This window comes from Patella vulgata, chromosome 1 (genome assembly GCF_932274485.2).
Source record: "Patella vulgata chromosome 1, xgPatVulg1.2, whole genome shotgun sequence".
NCBI lineage: Eukaryota > Metazoa > Mollusca > Gastropoda > Patellidae > Patella > Patella vulgata.
In genome coordinates this window covers 36,792,798-36,818,140 of record NC_065879.2, presented here as the reverse complement: position 1 = coordinate 36,818,140, position 25,343 = coordinate 36,792,798, and the positions used below count along the sequence as shown (strand labels likewise).

The 25,343-nt window shown below is 33.3% G+C and overlaps 2 protein-coding genes across 2 annotated transcripts; one reads left to right on the top strand and one right to left on the bottom strand.

The window, feature by feature from the left end:
- Nucleotides 1–1,196: 1,196 nt before the first annotated feature.
- On the bottom strand, nt 1,197–5,417 carry LOC126832025 (torsin-1A). Its single transcript, XM_050562714.1, has 3 exons — nt 5,290–5,417; nt 3,314–3,715; nt 1,197–2,379 (listed from the first exon to the last, which is right to left on the bottom strand). The coding sequence occupies exons 2-3, from the start codon at nt 3,663–3,665 to the stop codon at nt 1,301–1,303; spliced, it is 1,431 nt and encodes a 476-aa protein (XP_050418671.1). The 5' UTR covers nt 3,666–3,715; nt 5,290–5,417; the 3' UTR covers nt 1,197–1,300.
- A 246-nt stretch (nt 5,418–5,663) lies between these two features.
- LOC126832006 (tetratricopeptide repeat protein 28) lies at nt 5,664–24,923 on the top strand. Its single transcript, XM_050562693.2, has 18 exons — nt 5,664–5,710; nt 6,994–7,176; nt 7,712–7,921; nt 8,754–8,931; nt 10,135–11,636; nt 12,386–13,296; nt 13,883–14,049; nt 14,740–14,967; nt 15,392–15,539; nt 16,139–16,311; nt 16,738–16,841; nt 17,782–18,007; nt 18,483–18,568; nt 19,412–19,681; nt 20,098–20,166; nt 20,684–20,760; nt 21,230–21,308; nt 22,892–24,923. Exons 2-18 carry the CDS (start codon nt 7,072–7,074, stop codon nt 23,135–23,137), a joined length of 4,779 nt encoding a protein of 1,592 aa, XP_050418650.1. The 5' UTR covers nt 5,664–5,710; nt 6,994–7,071; the 3' UTR covers nt 23,138–24,923.
- Nucleotides 24,924–25,343: the final 420 nt, after the last annotated feature.

The window sequence follows — 25,343 nt, the reverse complement described above, 5'->3', positions numbered from 1 at the left end:
CTGCTTTCCTTTTTTGTTTTGGTATTTAAAATATGGTTCTTCAAAGTTTGCTGGTGGAACACATATTTTTTTCGGATCTGTTATCCCACAGACCAAATAATAGTAAAATAATATGTACCTGATCAGACATAATTGTGTAGCAGAAATATTTTCAGTAAACTGATAGTGAAAACCCCTCAATCAGTCAGGAGGTAGTTGCAATATTGCTAGCCAGATGTGGACAGTTTGGTTGACAAGGTGTACACTGGGTGTGGACATGGCCTGCTTCTGTTTTCGTACGCCGTACAATCGCCATGCTTGTTCTAAAAATTGAAAACATGTATGGCGATTATGTAGGGCTGTAATTTTTTTATTTAATTATTTCTGTAGTTTTGTAATCGGAGTTCAGCTTTAATTGAAGAAGTCAAAACCACTCTCCTAAAAAATCTCTCCCAGGGATTCCTAACATTCACTTGGCTGATGTGGAGTCTTATATAGCTGTAAGTAAGATGCCCGACAAAAACCTCTTCTTCAGTTCTTAACCAATGATTCAGACACTAAATGCTTAATAAACAACAATGGGTGAGGTCCAATATTGGGAGTAAATAGTTATGATGTAATGTAACACTACAGTGTTATTCAAATCTAAAGAATAATTATCTCCCTTTAATCTCCAAACAGCAAAGCCTTATATATAGATAGAAATGGGGTTTGACACCCAACTGACACAAACTATGTCATTTTGGGACTAACACGCTTCAAACTTTAATTCGGTTACACATAGTTGTGAGGAAAGAGAGGACCCAGAAATAACCCACGAGGTTGGACAGACATCCCGAATTGAAACCATGCCACTTGACTCAATGACAAACCTTATGATTTAACGCGCACACGTTAACTAATCGGCCACCAAACCCGCAAACTATAAACTAATATGTGCACCGTACTATACTGTTTATTGCATTTAACTAGATATTATTAAATCTTTGTATCGTTTATTTTTAGTTTTCATTTCATCTAACCACTGCAAGGACTGTACCTTTTGTGCAATAGTGTCAGTTAAATTTCAGATCTGGTTAAAATTATGCTGTTAATTGAATTAATATTACTGACAAAGAGCATAACTGTGCAGTCATCCAACTATCTATCAGCATTAAAGTAAGGATTTGATTATTGTCAAATCTTTGAATTAACTAAATACATGTAAATAACAAAGATGAAAGTAAATAAATATATATTCTGGATTATATAAAAAAACAATATAATAATATACATATGAAAACAAACAAATCATTTTTACATAATATTAATACTGTTAGTGTTAATAATTATACATGACTAGATCGACCTTGTCTGAAACTCTCTTACATCCAGTACTAGAGAACAGTCTATCTCGAATACTGACAAAAGTCATTTCTTTCAATATCTTGTCTAGTTTATCCGCACTCAGATCCAGATTTTTCTTAATGGAGTCCTGTTTAATACATTCAATAACGTGATGTTTTTCCAGTGGTAAAAATGGAATGAAATTGTCGATTAACTCTTGAGCAACAAAATCAGAAAACCATGCATTGTTGACAGCAAACACGGAAGTCAACTCTGAATCCACGTCAATCTGATATCTTGGTTTATCAGACATAAAAACCACTTTGTTTATTTCTGAACCCATTGAGTTGCTAAGCAACAGGAAAATCACAGGAGTTTTGTAATGGCTTGTTTCCCATTGGTCAATAATAGCAGTTTTTAATCCTGATATAACACCACTTGACGATTTGTCCATCTCATCAAATAAGATGAAATTGACACAGCAATGAGAAATGTTTGTTTTAACCCATTCAACAATTTGCTTATTATACAATTTATCATCTTTTTCATGAGGAAAATTCAAAGGCACTAAAAATTTTGTGAGGGTTTTGAATGCAAAATATTCCGAAACAATTTTGCTGACATAATTTTTACCAACCCCTGTCCAGCCATGAATGGATAAAACCAATGGCTTTGTACTATTATTGGTACTGAGTCTTTTGAAATATTCGTCTAGTAAGCCTGGAATAGTGTCAATGGCTAGATCCTGCCCAAAAAGATTTTCTTTTAATGTTGTCCTTAGATTGTCTTTCTTAAACGTTTGAAATTCTCTACATTGATATTCAATGTAAAAATGCATTATAACAGAGCTTAACACAATTAAACAACTTGGGATTAAAAAGAATTTTGACCAGGAACAACATCTTTTGGTTGTATCTTTGGATAAGTTCTGCTTTGGTCTATGTCGTTTCTGTACTTTCTGACGTTTTGGGGATGGTTCACAAAGTGATCGAATTTGTTTAATTTTATCTGCATGAGACTTTAATTTTTCTGGTGATGTTTGATTCTTGCACATTTCTGAGGCCTGTTGTTCATCTGAAAAATATAAACTAATATTTACTTTTTCTGTATGAAGATTTCAAGGCATTATTAAAGTGTACAGCCTAACCACATTTTGGAACACACAAAGTGCACATGATACTACTTGCCAAGCTGCTTATCTATGAGAGGGGTATTATGTTGTGGTGGTTTCACGTAAATGACCGTTTAAGTTTGAACCAATTTAAAATTTTTAATTGTGCTGTACAGCAGGTCTACTGCTTGTTCTATGTCTCGCTGTTGCACAGAAATCATTGCTTACCATATAAGGCATTGCTTACTACACAAGTAGTAAAATGGTTGATTCTAGTGCGAAATTATGTTAAAAAAATCACGTCGGTCAATAACAGACATGATAATACCAGAGGTTGGCTATGCCATTTTAGGAGTTATTAAACTACCATTTTATAAAGAAGAATATGATGTTTCGACATCACAAACTAATCTTATTTCGGATGTTTTGCTTTCATTTGCTGTCGTATAAACAAAGACAAGTAATATTGGGGGAATATAACTGGCGTGAATTTGAAGCAGGTACGAATCCGCACGCTTTCATTCTATCACAAACTATTCTTATTTCAGATGTTTTGGTTTCATTTGCTGCCGTATAAATGAAGACACATAAAGTTGGAACAATATTACTTTACTTACGTAAAATTGTAGGAGGTACAGATCGGCACGCTTTTATTCTATCATATTACGAAAACAAGTAATTTTGTAGGAATATAACTGACATAAATTTGAATACCGTACGCGAATTAAATATGAAAAATAGCGAGGTGCACCTATTTTCATTATGTACAAATTTGATGTTATGTTGACACACAAATTTTTACTTGAGATCTGAATCCGTCTGTGGGTACCATGATAACAACGTATTTTAGTCTACAATGATTTCTTTTATAGAATATATATGAAGGCTTATATTTACCATTAACAAAATTCACATGATTCTGATTTCGATCAGGATTTGTATTTTGGAAATCAGAAACTGAATATAATTTATGCTGCAATTGTACTGATCCCCCACGAAATATATCTCTAGGTACATTAACAGGAATAGAGTTCACAGGAGTTGAAGTCATGGGAGTTGAAGCAAAGTTAAAATTACAGGCTGCAACATTATGTTGTAGAGGGTAGTGTACTGCAGCTTGTTGTCGACCAAATGGTGACTGCCGACCAATTTCATCTAACTCCATGTCCTCCATACTTGAATTTTTCCAGCTAGTTTCCATGGCCTCAAAACTTCTTTCCCGCCACTGGTCATGTTCCATGGGCTCCATCTTAACAAAAAGTTATTTAGTATTTGTCGGTAGTAAATATCTGACCATATCTGTTAAAAAAATAATTAATATTGATAAAGATGCATATACAGTAGACACTTCCAGCACATACAAAAATAAGTTATTTCAGAAAGTTTTTATTTGCATTTAGTCCATAAACAGTTTGATTAATTACTACTACTACAAATCATAATCTGAATAAAATACAAATCTAAATTTCTTTTCTTTATACATGTACTTTCAATGGCCTTCACTACATATTGATCTGACCAGTTTGTGAATGAGGTCACGTCCGGGACCACATTTGAGCTTTGATTGAATGATGTAAATCATATTTAACTTTATTTTACTAAATACACTTTCAATAGTTTCTTCTGAAATGACAGAAGAGACCCATCCAAAATATTTACAAATTGAAAATCCCCAAATTTCTGTCAAGCTGTACCCACTCTCCTGAATCACACTTGGCATTTGTAAGCATAAATCTCAAGCACATAGGAGGAAAACAGGTTGCCAGGCAACAAAACAAGTCAACAGCTTTTGTTCATTCCGAATGACTAGATGATTTTCCTTTCCAGGTATCCAGCCCAAATGACAAGGGGAAACCACGCCGGAAAATCCTGGGGAACTTTCTTCTTCTTCCGATAATTTGCCGGGTTCTGAGTTGAACATATTCGCACATGGTTAAAGATGGGTTCCCGCGTACAAACTTGGTGATTTAATGGTATATATGGACCAAAAACATATTCAAACTAATTAATTTGTCATAATTATGCTTCAAATCCTTCTCAAACATTGTAATTGCGAAGGAATGCCCTGCTATTAAAATTCGATCAAAGCAGGTAATGTTTACGTCACGTCTTGGGAGTCAGAAGAGAATTCATTGCATACATAAGACGATGTTGTCTTTAATCGCTTACTATTTATTACAAATATCGAATCCTAATTAAATTCTCGGATTATCAACTACCTGCGTCTTTTTCCGTCATTTTTATCTCAGAAAGTATTGTACGTCTAACTCTTCATAAAGTTTATCAACTTGTACATCAAGCGCTCAATGTTCGCTTGTGACCTTTGACATTACTTGTGCAGAAGTTCTTAATCGTCGGGCTGTTGATTAGGAGAATCCTTACATTTTTGTCCTGTATACGCTCCATGAGTGTTTTTCGGGGAATCCAGTATTTTTCTAGTAAGATTGGATATCTCTACTTTCCATATATACCAAAATTGCCATACTTTTATTGAAAACAACCACCCAATAAATACTTTTCTGGGAACCCATCTTTAAAAGATTAAAATTGTGTTGTGGCGAGTTCACATTTTTTAAAAACAGGATAAAAACCGTGACTCCTAAATTTTAAATAATCTGGGTAGCCAACATATTGAGAAATTTGATATTTTCTGAAAAATGCAAATCATGCACAATCGTGTCTAAAAATAAACACATCGGATTTATCTCAATAATCATAATAATATTAATGTTTTTGTTTTTTACTTAGCGACTTTTTCGTGACTAGTGTAGTACAGTGACGATGTTGGCTGTTCCGTATTATTCTTTAAGTTATACCAGTGTACATGTATATTGGCACCGATTGAATTGGTCAAACAATAAATGTTGGACTACCTTTAAAGATAACCCTTTGACTTCATATGCATTGGTAAACACTTGTAAAGTTGACTTGAAGTTGAACCAGACGGGAAAACTTCACAAAACACGGCAACCAAATAAGGGGAGATAATAAATGATTGATATCCGGTTGGTTTTGATCGTACTCGGCTGCAATTATAATTTAATTGCGATTTCATGTTAAAAACGCTATGATACATGTTTCGATTTATCCTTTATATTAAATCGCCTATGCGAATAATACACAACTGTAGATGTGTATAAGAAACATATGACCAAAGTAAGAATAGACAATATTGAGAAAAAAAGCAACGCTCTGTTTTATATGGTGCAAATTACTATTCAGAATTGTTTATAGAAACGGCAATATGGTGGAAATGTAACGTCCGGAAATTATAATATTGGCATTTGTTTAATGGTAAATGCTTAATTAATCGAATAATTATCATTGACAGTATATTACTTATGATACTAAGTTAGTTACCTATTACTATGAATTTAGTTTTGAGGAACCTGTATGAAATAAAAACTTTTGGTCTTTTGACAGATTTCGATTCAAACTTGAATCAAAGTCTATGTGCAGTCTCATGAATCATTGTACTCTTTCATTAGGCAACATCATATTCATAGCCTAAACGATTTGAACAGAGCCTCAAAAATAAAAGTCTATGTACATATGAAACTTAAGCGCCAAAATATAGAGGAATGGTGTATTTACCTTGTTTCCAAATTTCAGCTCAAAATATTAAGTCGTTTGGACGTGAACGTCAAAACTGCTTATCAGGACATGTACCGTAACCCTTTTAAGATTTCAGGTCAATTTTTTTTATTGGGTGACCTGATAATCGATTTCCGTTCCTTTAGAGGTCTATACGGTGCAGGACCCATGTGCTGTACTTGATAACGAAATGTAAATTATACCTACCTTATTTTTATAAAATAAAAGTCTGGTTTTATCCAGACACACTACAGCTTGGGACACCGGTCAACATTTCCAGATGAAGACTGGCAGGTTTAAATCACAAATTGGACAATCTTTTATTTTTTTAAATTATTGTAAGCAGCAGTTTTATTTAAATTGTCTAAATATCAACTGGATTAACTTGTCTACACAAAGCAGTCAATTCATCCAAAATGTTAACTCGTCAACGAAGAAAAGATTGACGAGTGTTATCATTATAATTTCTGTGTGACTGGTTTACCGATTAAGCTGTGTTTACTTATGTTATATGTTATTAATGTTTTTTTAAACTGTATTGTGTTTAACCTTGAAATGTACATTTCTTCAGCATATATTATAAACTCATGTGCATGTTTGTACACAATCCAAGCAATCTCACAGGTTTAGGCCTATTTATAAAATGGATATCTTTAGCTGTATCATAGTTAATATTTAAGTTTACACATAATATTTTCCGAAAATGACACTCAATACTTATAATATAGTTATGCAAGCACAACACATCAAAAGGGTAGCCCTAAATCACATTTCATATTATTTTCTTTAAACAACTAATGAATTAATTTTGCTGTTTTTATTTCACCAAAATACAACAATTAAAATATTTACATTGTGCTATAATCAAACATAATTTTATTTTGCGCTAAAATGACACAATTAGACTTTAAGTTTAAGGTAACTTACCCTCAAATGTGAATATCTATAACAATCTGTTCAAATAATCTTTTTTTCCGTTTTAGGAAAGTCATTGTATAGACAATGAATAGGATTATAGAGGAATGAAGCCCAGTCCATAACAACAAGTTAAGAGAGAGACAATGGAGAGACTTTCTCTGTATAATACTCCTATTATAGGCAGTTATAGTTTACAAAGTTTAGCAGAAGGAAGTGTAGTAATTAGTGAAGCTGAAGAAATAAACGAGGTAAGATAGACTAAAGAAGAATTTTATCTTTTGTAGACAGTGATGTTGTACAATCATTACTTTCATTGTATAAGTTAGAACATAAAGATATTCTATAACCATGCATTGTAATATACTGCGTGTAGAATACAGTTTCATGAGTTCCATTCATATAATAAATCATTAAGACACAAATACCTACGGTTAATCTGTAATATTTCCCTAGGAAAGTGTGTAAGGAAATCCATCATACTTTCAAATATTTACCCAAACCAAAAATAACTGTTTTGTAGACAGTAATGTATAATTTGGAAATGCCATTTTGTTAATATGCTTGTGCTGTTGAATTCACAGGCGTAATAACTACTAGTAAGTGAGCAAAGAAAAATTAGCTCCACCCATTCTTATTATAATATATATCACAAGAGACACCATCCAACTGTCCCTGTGTTGGACTATATAAGATTGAATAAGATTTCAATGTACCAAAACAAAATAGTACATGAATTCAAACTGAAAACCTGAATACTGCAAGATTTTAATTTTATTTGAACAGGTGATCTCATTACATGAACAAGGTAACCGGGCCACATCTTCTAAAGAATATGATGAGGCTGTATCATTATATAATGAGGCATTAGAGATAGATTCAAAGAATGCCTCAGTCCTTGCAGCTCGTGCTTTTGCTTACATGGAGATTAAAAATTATGCTGGAGCTCTACAAGATGCTGAAAGTGCTTTAGCCATAGAACCAGAAAACTCAGAGGTAACAATCATTTTCTTCTACGGTTATTGCCCTAATCAGATGATTTGTAAATTTTAGATTTGATTCACTTGACTATTTTTATATAACAATATTTGCTATATCCACAACATATAAATATGTTTCCAAAAATGAGATCCCTACCGGATGAATTTGATTTTGACCTGAATCCAAACAGACTCAAAAAGGATTATATGATTTGATTTTTTACATTCCTTTTGGGTGGATCAAAGCCATTAAATTTACATCCTGTCCTGTCTTTTTTGGCTTGTATTCGATTAAGTTCATATTCGGTTGTTGTCTACTTGGTTCAGAGCTAGCAGGTGACTCATATTCATTGATTACCTCCAGGACCTCCAGTATTAATTGGGAAAATGACTATTCAGGTATGACTTTAATTAGACAAATATAAAAAGAAGGCTGGCATATGCCATACAGTGTCCAAACAAGTAAAATTTTGTCTAACAGCAGCATTTTCACTTACTCTTTCAAGGAATTCCAAATTTTAAGGATTGTTTTATGTGCATGCCAGCATGTGCACATACCTTAACTTTCTGCCCGAATGACCTGACACTCTTCCTTCCCAGGCCCTCCATCCTTTACCATTTTCACAGAAAAACCATGCAGAAAAATTCCAAAGAACTTTCTCAGCCAACAAAGGTACCTCCTGGTTATTGAGCTCGCACCACACGGTGCCACTGTAGCGCCTTGAGACAAAAAGGGTAATAATAACTGATAATATCCTAAATATTCTAAAACCCTTATCTGTATCTCTTGGTTCCTCTATTATTTTTAAAATGGTTTTCTAAATTATGTGTTTTATTTTGTATTCTAGGTTCACTGTGCCTTAGGATTAGCATTACATTATCTTGGTCATAGTCGTGATGGTTTAACTCACCTTTTGACCAGCCTTGACCTGGATCTGGACAATGCTGATAATTTATCCAGCAATATTGCGATGGTTGCAACATCCCTGTGCAACGTGCCTGAAAGTGTTTGTGAAAATCTTAAAGGTGATTAAATATACTTATAGATCATAGATGCGGAGACTGAAAAAATTAGGGTAGTATTTACCATATTCCTGATCCAGTTGTAATAAAATGAGCATTGACCAGTGCCATATTTTGATTAGTAATTGTAGATAATTGTTGTTTCCGATGGTCTAATAGATGGGCTGGCATACTAATCAAACTGATGTATAAACATGAAGTGTTTTACTTCATACCAGTTGTACGTGACAAGGAGTATGATCGTCTGTCCAACCTCATGGGTTTTTTTCAGTGTCCTCCCACTGCTAAAGACCCCTACACGCAAGCGAATTATTGAAATAAAATTGAACCATATGTTAGTCCTGAAATGATCTAGTTTGTGTCGAGTGGATGTTAAACCCCATTTCTCTCTCTCTCTCTTTTACTTCATACTCATGCAGTATTTACCCAATAACTGTCATAATCGGGATCTCCGGTTGCTCAATACATAAGACTTTGGCGTGCTAACCTGGAGGTCCAGTGTTTGATCCGGGAAACTTCATCCAGATTTTCCGGGATGGTTCCTTAATTCTTGTCAGTGGTTCAGCATGGAGGGCCAGACAAGTTGTTTTGATTGTATGAAAAACTGAGGTCGCGGGTACACATTTGACGTGCACTTATATAGACAGTAGGAATTTGATATAAGAGTAGGCTTTTAATTAACTGATTTTGTGTTCAACAGTTAACAGAAACTAAATTTTCGCCAGTTTGATTGAATGGAACTGAACAAATTAACACATAATTTATTTTTTATTTCTAAAGATACATTATGGGAGATTCGATAACGAGTTGGCAGTTCTCACTATAATAGTTAAAAACTAGATAATGTAAAGGCAATTTGCTGAAAATTTCAGTCAAATTGATCCACTATAAACCGAGAAATAAGCGATCGACGGTTCCGCATAGCCTCGGTCATCATTACTAAAGTCTGTACGACAAAAATCATAGTCTCGATTATCCATTTAATCGTTAAATCAAGAAGGAAAGTTATGCAGCAAATCGGATCATAATCCAACAATTATCGCAGACTAGCATTGACATCGAGAGTTGATTATGGTCTGGATACGTTAATTAATGTCTAATTAATAGTTTATACAACATTTCAGGCCTAAAGAAAGACCTGCAATAGGCAGATTTAGCTCTTGCATAATGTATGTTTAACTAAGAATTTTTTCTGTTGTATTTCAGATATGGATACATACAAGAAGCTGACAGAAATTGGATCAGTATTGTTTCAGTCCAAAAAGTTTGAAATATGTATTCAAGTTCTGGAAGTCGCACAGAAACTTCAGACAAACCAGAAAGGAATTACCATGAGACTTTTACTAACCCTAGCTAATGCATTGACAGCTTGCAAAAAACAAGAACAGGCTGTTAATTACTATATGGAATGTTATTCGTTGTCCCTAGCAACACATGATGCCCTATATCAGACTAAATCTCTTGTTAATATTGCTACACTTTATCTTGACGGTGGTGACACCTATCAGGCCATTATATTCTATGAAAAGTTACATCAGTTAGAAAGGGAGTTAATTGTCGATCATGATGGTGAGATCACAATGCCTGACTTTTGGACCGAACAACTTCAATGTGGTTTACATTTAAATCTCAGCATAGCATACAAATCTATCGGCAATATGAATTCAGCGATCGTCCATGCAAAGAGATATGTAGTTTTGTTAGAGCGGTATGGCTTGACTGGTAAAATGTATGCAGAGGCGTATCACAATACAGGAATGCTTAATGAAATTCTAGGAAAATATTTAGAAGCGATGGAAAATTACAAAAAGTATTTGGCCTTATCAAAAAAGCAAGGTAATAAAAAAGGGATGGCTCAAGCCTATGGTTGCCTGGGAAGCATCTACGCAGCTCTCCATAATTGGCAGATGTCCATAACATACCATGAACAGCATATTAAAATTGCACAGAAGAGTAAAGATAAGAAAATGTTGGTTATATCTTATGAAATGTTGGGAGATACATATATGTTACAAAATGATTATGATAAGGCTATTACTACTTTTGAATTGATGCTTAACTCATGCATACGAACTGATCACAGAAATAAAGCCACCGCTTTTTGTAAATTAGGAAATGCTTATCGTGCTCAGGGTAAGCACCAGTATAGTTTGTATTTTTATGAACATGCTTGTGATTTGGCCAGAGATTTCGATTTTTATGATATTCAGACAATGAGTGAATATAACATTGCCTGCATGCATCACAACTCAACACAAATGGCTGAAATTGAACAGTCCCGGAAATATTTCCTGAAACTGATACCTTTGCTTGAGAAGAAAATAAACAAACATCACGAACAAGGCACGCTTTGTCCTGAAGAATATAGACAACAGTTGCAGGAATGTTATGATGGTGTAGTCAATGTTCTTGCAAAGATGGGAAATAAAGAAGAATGTTTGGAATATGCAGAAAATTGCAGAAAAAGATGCATCACAGAAATGCCTAATTTCTCAACAGTGCCTGGACAAAATGTGTATGGTTCTTTAAATTCTTGGGATATGTGGTCCTATCAGAAGTTAGCACGAACTGTATCTGGGCAAAATGCCACCATTTTGTATTATTCATTACTTGACTACAATCTGTTGCTATGGGTACTGCAGCCAGCAGATGGTATGACAAGGTTTTATGCTGGACGAGCACCAAAAGATATCACAATGACAGAAAAGGTATTTATTTCACAGTGCTATCAGTATTTAGATGAAGAAGAAATTTACATCTGCTGTATCTTTCAGCAAAGTAAATAGATTTTATCTTTGTAATTTTTTGACTTCCAAAATGACCAGGCCTAAAGAGGTTTTATTGACCACTATTTATGATCTCATGAGGAAGAGTTCCCAATTCCAGATGCCAAATTTACCTTTCAATTTTCTGTTGCCAGAATATTGCATGTGAAGTTGGGGGAATGCTGGATTTTCTAGGGCAGTAACATCAATTTGATACGAAATTTGTCATGTGATTTTTATGTTGCTAAGAATGGGAACTTTACCATCAAAGTGTCTGTAGGGTTCTAGAAAACTTGTGCCTTTTATTTGTCATGTAACTCATTCTTATAAACCCATTGTCCTTTAACTTGTTATTCTGGGTCATTGGCTATAATAGTATCTTGTCTTTTTCTGGACATTTGTACGGTGTAGCACCATTATACAGTTAAATGTGCCCCTGGCAAAATATATAGTTTGTATATGCTTACTAATGAAAGAAAATTATGAAAGGTATATTAAAACATTTTGATATGGATGCATTTAGTATTCATCATGCATGTAGTTTCCTAACTGACTTGTAAATCCTTTTGCTATACAGAATTCTGTAGAGTGAAATTATTCCTGTCAGTGACCTAGCAGGATCGAGTAAACAATCAAGCCAATGGATTTCTAAGAATAACTATACTCATTACTGTATATATTGACCATTACAGGTTAGAAATATGATCGATGATTTATTCATGGAAATGACCGATCAAAACAAACAGAAAGATTACGAAAATAGAGCTGTTCCTGGTCCTGATTCATTGTTAAAAGCCATTCGTATTAAAAACCAAAAATTGTCCAAACAATCCCCAAAACAGCCGTCTGCTGCAGATGATAGAAAAATATCAGAGGATCTGGAAGCTAAAAATCGGCCCCTGGAGAGGCAGCTATATGATATTCTACTTTCTCCAATTGAAGATATATTATCCAGTCTAGATCCCCAAAGCAATTTAATTATTATTCCTGATAAACAATTACATCATTGCCCGTTTGGTATTCTACAGAATTGGACATTGAAACCTCTAGCAGATAGGTTTAACATCACTTATCTCCCTTGCCTGCTGCTGCTTGATAGAGTTTTGAGAAATGAAATCGATTCACTCAGAGCACAAGATGAACTGAAATTTGAACGCAGTCAATCAAGATGCGGTGGTGTGTCAAAATTACTAAAATTACGTAGCACTGGATCTGCATACAGCGATGCGCCTGATCTTTCGAGAGCTGAGAATGTAATTGTTAATCTGAAGTCTGTTTCGAATCCACGGCTTTTGACCTCACAAGGATCTCTTGCAGTAGAAAGAGGCAAATCTGTCGTCAGCTTTGGAATAAGTCGTGAAAACACTTTCTTATCTTTGTCATCAAAGAATCAAGAAGTTGAAAGTGCAATTTCATCACCAAAAAGTATTGGTCTCCCAGTTTCACCAGAGAAGATGATGTCTACTCACACGTTTTCCACCATTACTTCTCAGACAGCAACAGGTACTGACATCATTAAGTCAAGTCAGGCAGTTACCGAGTTTGTTCAGATGAGTAGTCCAGAACGGTGTTTGGTTATTGGAATGCCAAGTTTACCCCCAAGGTAAATTCTTTAATTATGATGCCATGGAAATAATTTGTATCACTAGGTTTAATTATGAAGCTGTAGACGTCCTAGATTGCACAGAACAATTAATATATTACAAAAAATATGTCGTCTGGACAGTCAAGGATGTGTGTGTGTGTGTGGTGTTTGTCACTGTATTTATTGACTATATGATATGATTCTTTCCCTATAGCCTTGTCAATGTTTTCAAAACGATAAGGTCCCTTTTTAGTCAGGTTTTTCATACACTGAATCATTTATATTTCCAACGATGCACCTCCAAATTTTCTATGACTTTTTCCAAATTTGTTTGCAAAAAAAACTGACCTACAATGTATCAGTATTTCCAAATTTTTAGCTGAGATGCGATAATGGTATTGTTTTGAAAAAGTAAAGAAAAATTGAAAATTTAAGAAAAATCAGATTTATATCAAGTGAGTTTGTCACTAATTTCTGATATGGCCCACAGATATCTGAGTGCACAAATATCTCATTTTTGGAAAGAATGGCATATATGTTTTGTATTTGAACTCTTCATATGTACACTGCTTGTTTTTGTAAATACTATTTAATTTATTTTAAGGCTGATGTTAGATGAGTCAGAGTGGAAACCAAGTGGAGACATGTTATCAGCAAAGAGAGAACTTAACAGTGTTGCTAAAATTTTGGACGTAGATCCAATTCTACTGACTGAAGCCACTAAAGAAAAGTTTTTATTTGAAATTCAACGATCAACTATTATACATATAGGTAAACAATTAAAGAATTTATGTTTTTAAATCTCTATGGAAACATAATCTCATTCCATATTGGAATTTCCACATTTTTTGCTGAATTTATGCTTTAAAATCTATGTGGAAACATCATCCCATTCCATATTGGAATTTCTGCATAAAAACCTTCAGCAGTTGGCATTCTGTCTGGGTCTCACCAATTTGAATTATTGTTCTACAAGAACAACTATAAAAAAAATTTGCTTTCTACTTCTTGGGGAGAAAATAGTTCAAAAACAACAAAAAAATTTAATTGCTCTTCTCTAAAGCTTTTAGTTCAAATTTGTAACTTTTTAGATTTAAATAAAGCGTTACTCACAAGTGTTTTGTTCTTCAGGGCATATGGTCATATTTTGACTGTCAAAGCTTGTGAACTGATACAGGCAAAAGTTCTCCATGGAATTTTTGTTGGATCGTTTCATTTAAGAACCATATAGAAATTCCTAAAAGCTTTTGAAGGCATTATATATTACCATAAGGACTTAAAGAAAGATAATTAATCCATTTAAATATTCATTAAACATTCAGAAATTATCAAAAGGTATTTATTTCCAACTTCTTCTAATCATCTAGTGATTTACTAATATTTAAGTTGAATATTTGAGTAAATGACAGTATGATTAAACTGTGAATATTGTTATTTCTACATATTTTTGTCAAATTTCAGCAACTTATGGATGTTTAGAGAAAGGATATTTAGTATTTTCACCCAATCCAAGAAGTCAAAGATTAGATAAGAGTCTACCAACAGAGGAGAGTTACTTAGTGCGACCAGAAGATATATTAAATATAAAACTACAATGTCAACTAGTGGTTATAAACGTGGGTTATACACCCAATAGATCACAGTTTATACAACCTGGTTATATTCTACCTGCTTTATTCCTTGCTGCTGGTAAGTTTCTTTTGTGTTTGGTGGGGTGTGAGTGGAGGAATGTTGATAGGTGTGTTCGGTGAATGGGTGTGGTAAGCATGTGGCAGAATGGAGAGGGGGTGAAGTTGGAATGTAAGGGGTGTCTGTGGCAAAATGGTAATGGATGTGCTGGGGATTGTCAGCTATGTCTACATGTGAAATGACATAGTTATGATGACTGCACATTAAATTAATTTCTGTCTTATTAATTGGCATTATTTATAAAGGATAAGATATGCATACTAACTGCCTGTTTGGATTTTAGTTAGTTATATATGTTGAAAGATTTAATTCTATGTCAAGTATGCTGAGAACAAAAAATTACAATTGTAGAGGTCATTATGATTTTTACTGCACACAATAATATTCCACAAATAAAGTACAAATTGTATAAATTATTATCTAGGTGCACAGTGTGTATTGGTAACTCAGTGGCAGCTACCAGATTATTTAATGGAGAAATTTTACCATTATTTCTACCTGACCTTACAGTCTAATAGTACATTAACAGATGCTGTTAGAAAAACTATAGAAAACCTTAAAGACGATGAAAGGTAACATAATTCATTTCTTGTAATGTTGACACTTATAGTATAATATATTGTGTCTGGAGGCAATATTCTTGTACCGATATTGGGACACAAAAGCAGTCAATGTTCCAGTGCAGTGATGTTTTAGGGTTTTAATGAGGCTTTGATTATTATTTAGTGGTCTAAAGTATTGGGAACATGAATTAGATAATACTCATTGCACAGTAATGAAAGGAAGTATTGCAGGCCGAGCCTCTTGGGTTTTCTCATATTTTAACCTAAAACTGATCCATGATGAGTGCCAACTAATGTACTAGCACAATAGTTATACAAATATTTACTACTTATTCCCAAAATGATAAGTTTTGTCAAGAAAACATTAAATCGGTTTTCTCTCTCACACAATAAATAATCTTTTGAGTGTGTCACAATCTCCCAGGTTGACCTCTAAATATTGGATGCATATTTCATAGACTAAACAGTTGTAATTATAATTTTCTTGCAATATTTACCTTTATATTCAGGTCAAAATTTTCTGAATCGTTGAATCTGACTTTTAGCACCCATAATAAAGACTAAATGATTATTTGAAACTATTTACAAATTGTTTAATAATTTTGCAGATGTGATCATATTTGTTTATGCTGTCCATTTATATTGATTGGTAAAGATATAAGTATAGATATTAAGTCAATACGGCATGCCATGTTAAATCAAGTTATTGATAAGACAGAGAAGGAGGTAGAAGAAGAGAGTGGACATGAATATTTGAATTTAAAATCATCGATTACTCATGGTAAGTATTCTTTATGGATTTTTTTATAAATCTACCCCCCCCCCCCCCCAAATGCAAATCAAAATTTGGAATTCCACAGATTTCCTGTCAATTATGGTGATATTATTAGTAGTTATTAATGGATTATTAATTTCAATCGGCAAATCATTGCAAATTAAAGATTGGAGTTCCGTAAATTTCCTGTAACTTATGCTATTATTAGTATTGAAATGAATTATTAATCTCATTTTGCGTATAGATTAATGGAATTTAAAGATTGGAATACTAAACCCTGTTATTTTAAATGGATGATAAACCCCATATCTTTATAATTATCACTATTAATGTCAAGCAAAATGTTTCAATTTTTAAATTTCTAAGTTTATTTACCTCAGTAAATATATTAATGTGAAATGTTTTATTATTTCTATTTTGCTCTATTTTTAGTTGCTAGTCCTGAAGAAAATAAGAAGAAATTACAGGACATAATTGTTAAATTATTATCACATTGTCCTGAACAAGTATCTGTAGCTTATGATCTAATAGAACTTGTAAGTTGTTCAACCAAAATGATTAGAGTAATGTTATTCATTTTATAACCATGTATTAGAAACTGGTGATCAGTTGCCTCCCCTTGGTGTGGTTGTAGTCCATCCCAGTCCCATTTTCTTCATTTAGTTATCAATATTGATAATAGGAATAATCTTTTTATACTAGGCTACAGTGCTGGAAATCCGATGAAGTGTCCAATGAATAATATGAATCTCAAAAAAGTTCTGTTTTTAAAGTCTATTTATGTAAGAAGAAACGTGTTAATATTGAAACATATGTAAACCAGGGTTAAGGCCTTTGTTTCAATTTGATTTAACTTCATGTGAAGCCTTTCACTGGTACCAGACTAGGAGTCTAAATAGAGTTATAGATACTGTCTGCATTATCTGCCTGTTGAAGATATCTTTGAAATACCTAATCGTCAACATTGTCTGCCTGATCGTCCATATTTTAATAAGTCAACCAAGACGACAAAATGATTTAACCCGCTAAGTGTGTAGGTTGTTATATAACGTCCTGGACAACTGCCACTCACTGTGTGTAAGGCGTAATATAACGCCTTTGAGGTATTTTCCCCAACCTATTCTTAGAACATAGTTCGTCACTTGGGTGAGTCCCTTGGGAATTCACCCATATGTGTAGGACGTTATAGTACTATATTACGTCCTGGACAACTGCCACTCACTGTGTGTAGGGCGTAATATAACGCCTTGGAGGTATATTCCCCAACCTATTCTTAGAACGTAGTATATAGTTCTTCGTCACTTCGTCAAATTAATTACACAATAAGGGGTAGTTAACATTTTAAAAACGTCACGCTTAACGGGTTAATATCTTTTAGATATTGGGTGATGTGTGCTATGTCTATAAACAAAATTACTTCATGGTTGATGAAGATTATTTTTTATTCTAATTCATGTGATAATTATATCATTTAAGTTGGATGCTGCTTTAAAGAGATTACATACAGAAGAAAATAATCGAATGACATCACAGCTGACAACTGGTATCATCACAAGTAATGGTGGTCTTGAGTTACTCAAGTTTCTAGGATTCCATTTTCAAGCTAAAGGTTCTGGGATTACTGAGCCGTATATAGTCTATCCACACTGGAATCTAGATAGTTTATTAATACCAGCATACGATGCTCTTAGAGCTATAACTGGTATGTATAAAAGTTGTTGGTGTATGCAACTTTCCAGCTGTTTTTGTCAGTTACTAATGAACCAGGGCCCTGTTTCTCGAAATTTTAACTAAAGATAAAATCCAATTTTAGTAGATACTTAAATTTTGATTGGCTAAGCACTAAAATCAATCTAATGTTATCCAATCAAATTACTAAAATTTGGATTTTATCTTAGCTAAAATTTCGTGAAACAGGTCTCTGGACCTGGATAAATTTTGTCATATTTTACTAAAACAAAATACAGAAAATCTGTTTATATTTTTTTTCAACTAAATAAGAGATGTTATTAGGTGTTTACAAAAGTAAGCCTTGTGCATAAACTTTCACTAATTTATAGCTAAATACATGTAGCTAAATCATGTTTAACTACAAAAGCACCATCGGTATGTGAACCAACAGTATGAAAACCGTAATAGGATTTTTTAAGTCCACATCTGTTCGGTGTTTTTTGCAGATTTATCCAGTAGTCCAAGATGTTGTCAAGTTATTTGTGATGTTTTACCATTATCTCAAGATAATATATCTCTATTAGTTGATCTGGTGAGTACTGCTTTCTTAAGATAGTATGTGACCCACTCCCACAAAACCAGGCTCTTGGTTGTTTTTATAAAAATAGAGCTGGTAGCATATTGTATAGTCCACAGCCTAAGCTTTCCAAAAATACAATTCTTTCTAAATTTTCATATCATATGGAATTGAGTTTGGCTCATTCAAGGCAACAAGAAGGCATACAGTTTATGTTTTTGTGCCCGTAGTACAAAATGAAGTTGTGTGACAAGCGTCTGGTTTCGTGGGAGTTGTCACATATATCTCTTTTAGTCGATGTGGTCAGTACTGTTATCTGAAGATAATATATCTCTTTTAGTCCATCTGGTCAGTACTGTTATCTCCAGATAATATATCTCTTTTAGTCCATCTGGTCAGTACTGTTATCTCCAGATAATATGTCTATAGTCTGATGAGTACGCTATCCCAAGATTATATATCTCTCTTCATTGATCTGGAAACTACTGCAATCTCAAGATAATATATCTCTGTTAAGTGGTCTGGTGGGCTATAGCATCCATCACAAGACAATATATCTCTGTTAGTTTATCTGGTGAGTACAGTTATCTCAAGATAATATATCTCTATTAGATGATCTGGTGAGTACAGTTATCTCAAGATAATATATCTATTAGATGATCATGTGAGTAGTTATCTCAAGATAATATCTATTTGATCAAATTAAAAGATATATTTTATGCAATCATCAATTGAATTTTTATAAATCTTGAAATTATATATAAATCAGTACTTGAAAGATTTTTGATGATTTATCATCATTGCTTCAAAAAATTGTAAATCCTAAAATTGTAAATAATTTATTTTTCTTTCTTTCAGTTAAGTATAACAAAACATGCGGCAGAAATTCAGTTGAAGGTATCAGATCTTTCAGTGCGTCCATTATGGCAAAACAAACAAATTAAAAAACTACTGGTTGAAACAGGTTATCACCAGATTGGACTTCTGCTCAACTTTAACCAGATGCTATTAAACAAGAAACTGTTAATGGGTGTGTTACAACTACTGTTAGCTGTTAGTTGCTATAAGAGTCAAATCTTATTGTATCGTTTAGATGTTAATTTATTGGGACATGCCAGTGCTAAAAAGGTTAGTTGTTTCTTTTTTTTTTAAATTATACAATGCAGTTACTGAGTTATTCCTAAATTGATTTCCGTTTTTGTCATGAAATATTAGACAAAGGACATGGCTATTTTTTTTTTAAAAAAAAAACAGTACGATATGGCATAGGGTCACAATAATTTCATGATACATTAATTTCTTGATTTATGGTACATACATATTAAACTTTGTTTTATAAGACATATACAATTCGAAACTGTTTCAATGGCTTTTATTAAATGAACTTGAAATATACAGGACACAATTCTATGGAATAAAATTACTGTTTATTACTGAACAACATTTCAACTCTGATGCTCATATAATATTGTTTGTGTTAAATTCTCTTTTTCTATGCTTTGGTCACATAATCATAAAACTATTAAAATTGTTTTATTTGACAGTCCTATTACTCTTCATCAGAAAGTAAGAATTTACCATCTTTAACACCACTTATACTACCAAGAAACCAGGTAAATATATTTATTTTATAATCGTATAATTATTATTTATGTAAGAGCAAAATCTGCCTGTTGCAGGTCTTTTTTCTGGCTCCAAATGTTATATCAATTATTAATATCAACTCTCTAGCTCATCGAATAGCTGAGAGATTAAGGGATTACACAATGTCTGCTATCTTTTCGTTAAACTTTAAAATGGAAAATCAAGACTTTTGTTTGTTATCATAGTAATGGTACTTGACAATCGAGACTATTTAAGCTATTTCTTGTCAATACTTCAAACATTTATTAGACTGAAATTTTCAGCATATTCATTTTTCATACTATTATAGCGAGAATGGACATCCCTATATCTAAATCTTACAAAATGCATCTTTAATTTAGCAGTAATAGTAGGTGTTTTTTTTTTTTTTCTTGGTGTATTTATGTTGGATGTATTTGTGTAACTCTAGATCAACCACATTTACAAGCGTAGGTATAGATCAAAGAAACACAAAACTATCTGTTGCCATTTTCAATTCAATTTCAGTTAAGAATGAGTACACCATGGTTGAGTCAAATAGAAACCTTTAATGAAATGGAAGAGAAAATGAAATTAGCCAGAAGGTAGAGATTTGTTTCATATGGATAGTTACTATATGCAATCGATTTTATATTTTAAATATTTTCCTGTGACTGCTTCACAGTTATTAGTGGTGCTGTTATGGGAACAGGATTTGCACCAACTTTAGCAAAATAATTGTAGGATAAATTGAAATAAGACATAAATACAGGATATCACTGTGCAAGAAAATAAATTGTAAGCATAAGTAGAGTATTGACAAAACTTGAGGTATGATTTTATTTCAATTTCAACAACATGGATATAGAAGAAGAGTTTGCTTATAAAGTGGATATTGTGAAATATACATAAATTTTATATACATACAGAAAAATACATCACCCTATCCCTATGCCTTTGAATACATCTATTTAAAAAAAACCCCAAAATACTAGCCCTTCTTTTGCAGTAAAGTTGCATGACATATGTATTATATAAAATACGACTAGAAATGTCAAATGTTTCTATTTACAGTAAATCTGAATTACAAGAAGAATATGAAGAGTATACAAAACATGCTAAAAGCTGGCATCATACATCAGTAATAGCACAGGTACATATATATGGCTTATTTCATAGCTAATGATCTCAATTATCATTTCTTGATTCAACAGAACATTTTCTGCTTCTATTAATGCCCTGAGGCATCTTAAATCTGGGGATCACGTGGCTAAGTGGGTAAGACACTGGCTCGCTAGCCTGGAGGTCGGGTGTTCGATCCCTGCATTGGCCGAGAAAGTTCATCCAGATTTTCCGGCGTGGTTCCCCTTTGTCAGTGATGCAGGACGGAGGGCCTGACAAGGACAGCTGTCTAGTTCTTGGGAAGAGACAAAAAACCGAGGTCCCATGTATACATTTGAATGCACGTAAAAGATCCCTTGGCAGTTGGAATTCGATAAAAGAGTAGGCGATAGTGCCGCTGCCTGGGCAAAATTTCCCTCATAGCACACTGTATGGTGTATGCTCGTCTTCATTGGCCCCGCATAGGAGCAGAACAGTAGGATGTTAAACCCCATTTCATTTCATTTCATTTCATTTCATCTTAAATCTGAATTGTAATTATCCGATATAAATCATGTTTTGAAAGTTAAGAATGATTTATTATCATTTTTTATACTCTATTTGTTTTTATTTCTGCTTACACATAGGATGAATGGGTAAGAATTAATATATTCATTAAATATTAGATGCTGACCTAAAGCAACAATTAATATAACATCAAATTGGAGCCCCAATTAAAAACCCAAGCACATACTTTACATGAATATTATTGAGTAAAGCTTTACTTCAAGTCTATTTCAAAAAGAAGTCTGGGTTGCGATGCTGCAATGGGGATTCTGTCTTCATTAACACAGAGTGGGGTTGGATGGTCGAATGGTTAGCATGTGTGCACTGCATCATAAGGTCTGTCATTGAGTGAACTGGCGTGGTTTCGATTCCCTGGTTGTACGTGGCAAGGAGTAGGGTCGCCTGTCCAACCTTCTGGGTTTTCTTTGGGTCCTCTGGTTTTCTCCCACTGCTAAAGACCCCTACGCGCAAGCGAATTATTGAAATAAAATTGAACCATATGTTAGTCCCGAAATGACCTAGTTTGTGTCGAGTGGGGGTTAAACCTCATCTCTCTTATTAACACAGTTGGTGAAGAACAGTGGGATGTAAAACCCCATTTTGTGTGTATCTGTCCTGAATTCATTACTGTAAAATATGTTCAGATATTTCTCCTCTGCAAAATCAATGAAGGTTTGGAAAACAGATATACTTGTATACATGAAGTAGAAGTAATTCCCTTTCTACTCTTAGCTGCTAGCTTCCATCCATCAGGCAATTTACAATCCCTTATATTTCTGTTAACACAATACATAAAACAGTAGTAGCTTATAATCCCAGGGATGCACTTCAATTGGTGAATTGTTTTTTCAAAAGTTAACACAAGGCACACTTTTATGGATACAATTAGTGAATTTATTAGTGTTCTTGTCGAAATGTTGCATATTAATAGATTTTGTGGCTGTGTCTCCATAAAATGTGCCTTGTGTAAATATATTCAATTGCTAAATGCCTAACAAAGAAGTTAAAATAAGTTGCTTAATATATTATAATCTTCTTATAACCATAAATTTGTTTATTTTATACCAGGCAAATGATATATTAGACAAGGTTGGTCGTCCCAAAACTTCACCAAGTAGAATAAAAGTTGTCCATGGTTCTGGTGGTATGAAGAATGTTAAAATGATTCAAGAAGAACCAACACTGGTAAATAAAGAAGTAGATCAACGCCGTGACTACGCACATTTCGTATTTAATCAACGACTCGAAAATATTGGTGGACGACATAAGAATGATGTTATGAAATTGTACCTTCCTTATGTCAAATCTAATTAAAAGTACCATCAGACTAATTATTAATTGAATTCAAATCTAATTAAAAGTACCCTCAGACTAATTATTAATAGAATTCAAATCTAATTAAAAGTACCATCAGACTAATTACTAATTCAATTCAAATCTAATTAAAAGTACCATCAGATTTAATTATTTATTGAATTTGAATCTAATTAAAAGTACCATTAGATCTAATTATTAATTGAATTCAAATTGAATTAAAAGTACCATAATATCTATTTATTAAGTGACTTCAAATAGAATTAAAAGTACCATCATATCTAATAATTAAATGACTTTAAATATATATTGAATCTGATTATTAATTGACTTCAAATGGAATTAAAAGTACCATCAGATCTAATTGTCCCCCGCCTTTCGAAGAAAGCAGGGGACTATTAAAATGGGTTCGTCCGTCTGTCTGTCTGTCTGTCTGTCTGTCTGTCCGTCTGTCTGTACGTCTGTCTGTCCGTCTGTCTGTCCGTCACACTTTTTGGGACACAATAACTCTCTTCCTAATTGAGCTAGAATGTTCAAACTTGGTGTATGTGTTTATTAGGTCAATGCCTTGATGGAGTTCGAAGATGAGCATTTTCCGCTTAGGGTAAGCAGAGATAAGCAATTTGATTGGTTGATGCTTTGGGACACGATAACTCTCTTCCTAATTGGGCTAGAATGTTCAAACTTGGTGTATGTGTTGATTAGGTCAATGCCTTGATGGAGTTCGAAGATGAGCATTTTCCGCTTAGGGTAAGCAGAGATAAGCAATTTGATTGGTTGATGCTTTGAGACACGATAACTTTTAATTGAGCTAGAATGTTCAAACTTGGTGTATGTGTTTATTAGGTCAATGCCTTGATGGAGTTCGAAGATGAGCATTTTCCGCTTAGGGTAAGCAGAGATAAGCAATTTGATTGGTTGATACTTTGGGGCACGATAACTCTCTTCCTAATTGAGCTAGAATGTTCAAACTTGGTGTATGTGTTGATTAGGTCAATGCCTTGATGGAGTTCGAAGATGAGCATTTTCCGCTTAGGGTAAGCAGAGATAAGCAATTTGATTGGTTGATGCTTTGGGACACGATAACTTTAGTTCTAATTAAGTGAGATTGATGAAACTTGGTGTATAGTTTCATTACAGTAATACCTTGACTAAGTTTGATAATGAGCATTTTCTGCTCAGGGTAAGCAGAGCGATACGCAATTTGATTGGTCGAGACTTTGGAAAACAATATAGTTTATGCTTTAGTTCTTGAAGAAGCTTTCCAATGTATTACCCCTGTAATTCCTCCTCTTTTATCTGTACAATATTTTCGAAAAAAATGAAACGAAATCCACTTATGTATACATTTAGGTTACATTATAGCCTACATGTCCCGACTCAACTTGCCACATTACATGTCATAATATTATAACCAGGTATTGATAAAAGCATCAATTGAGCAATTCCAATACAATCCAATACAATGAATATAGGCAAGGTAAATAAACAAATAAATGGAAAAAACAAATTGAAAAAGAAACTATTATAAATTAATTAAATATGTAGTATGCAATAATGAATTGACATTTAATGACAGAAAGAAAACAGTGAACTTTGCACAACTTGCAGCAAGATGGAAAATAGACCCGTTGATACAACCAAACTCTAGATCTGTAGGCATAGAGCATGTTTTCCCCTTAATATGCTATAATTATTCCATCAAAAACATTGTATGCTTAGACTATAAGTAAAGATATACTGTTTGATTGTTCAATACTTTGTAAAAGATAATTTGTGATAAATTTATATGTGTCCTCTAATTATTTTCCTATTTCGGCGGGGGACATCAGCCTCACTGTTGGCTTGTTATTAATTGGATTCATATTTGATTAAAAGCAAAAATAATTTGGGAATAAAAGTCATTTGCCTTTTAAACAATAATGTAGTGCAGAAATAATTATGCTGGTATACTTGGAATTGTGATATGGGTCAGGTATGTGTGGTAAATTTACATACCATCTATGTAAAAGGATAAGCATTAATTGTTATGTGTGTAAGGGAGATGTAAAACCTATTACCATCTCTTAATAGAATTTATTTTTTGTTGTAATATTGTGCTTGTATGCTTTAATTTATGTTGTGCTGTTTGTAATTGATATTGTTTCTGATACAACATTTAGACGATTGTCCCAATACCACCCCCTCCCCTTACAATGATTCAGTT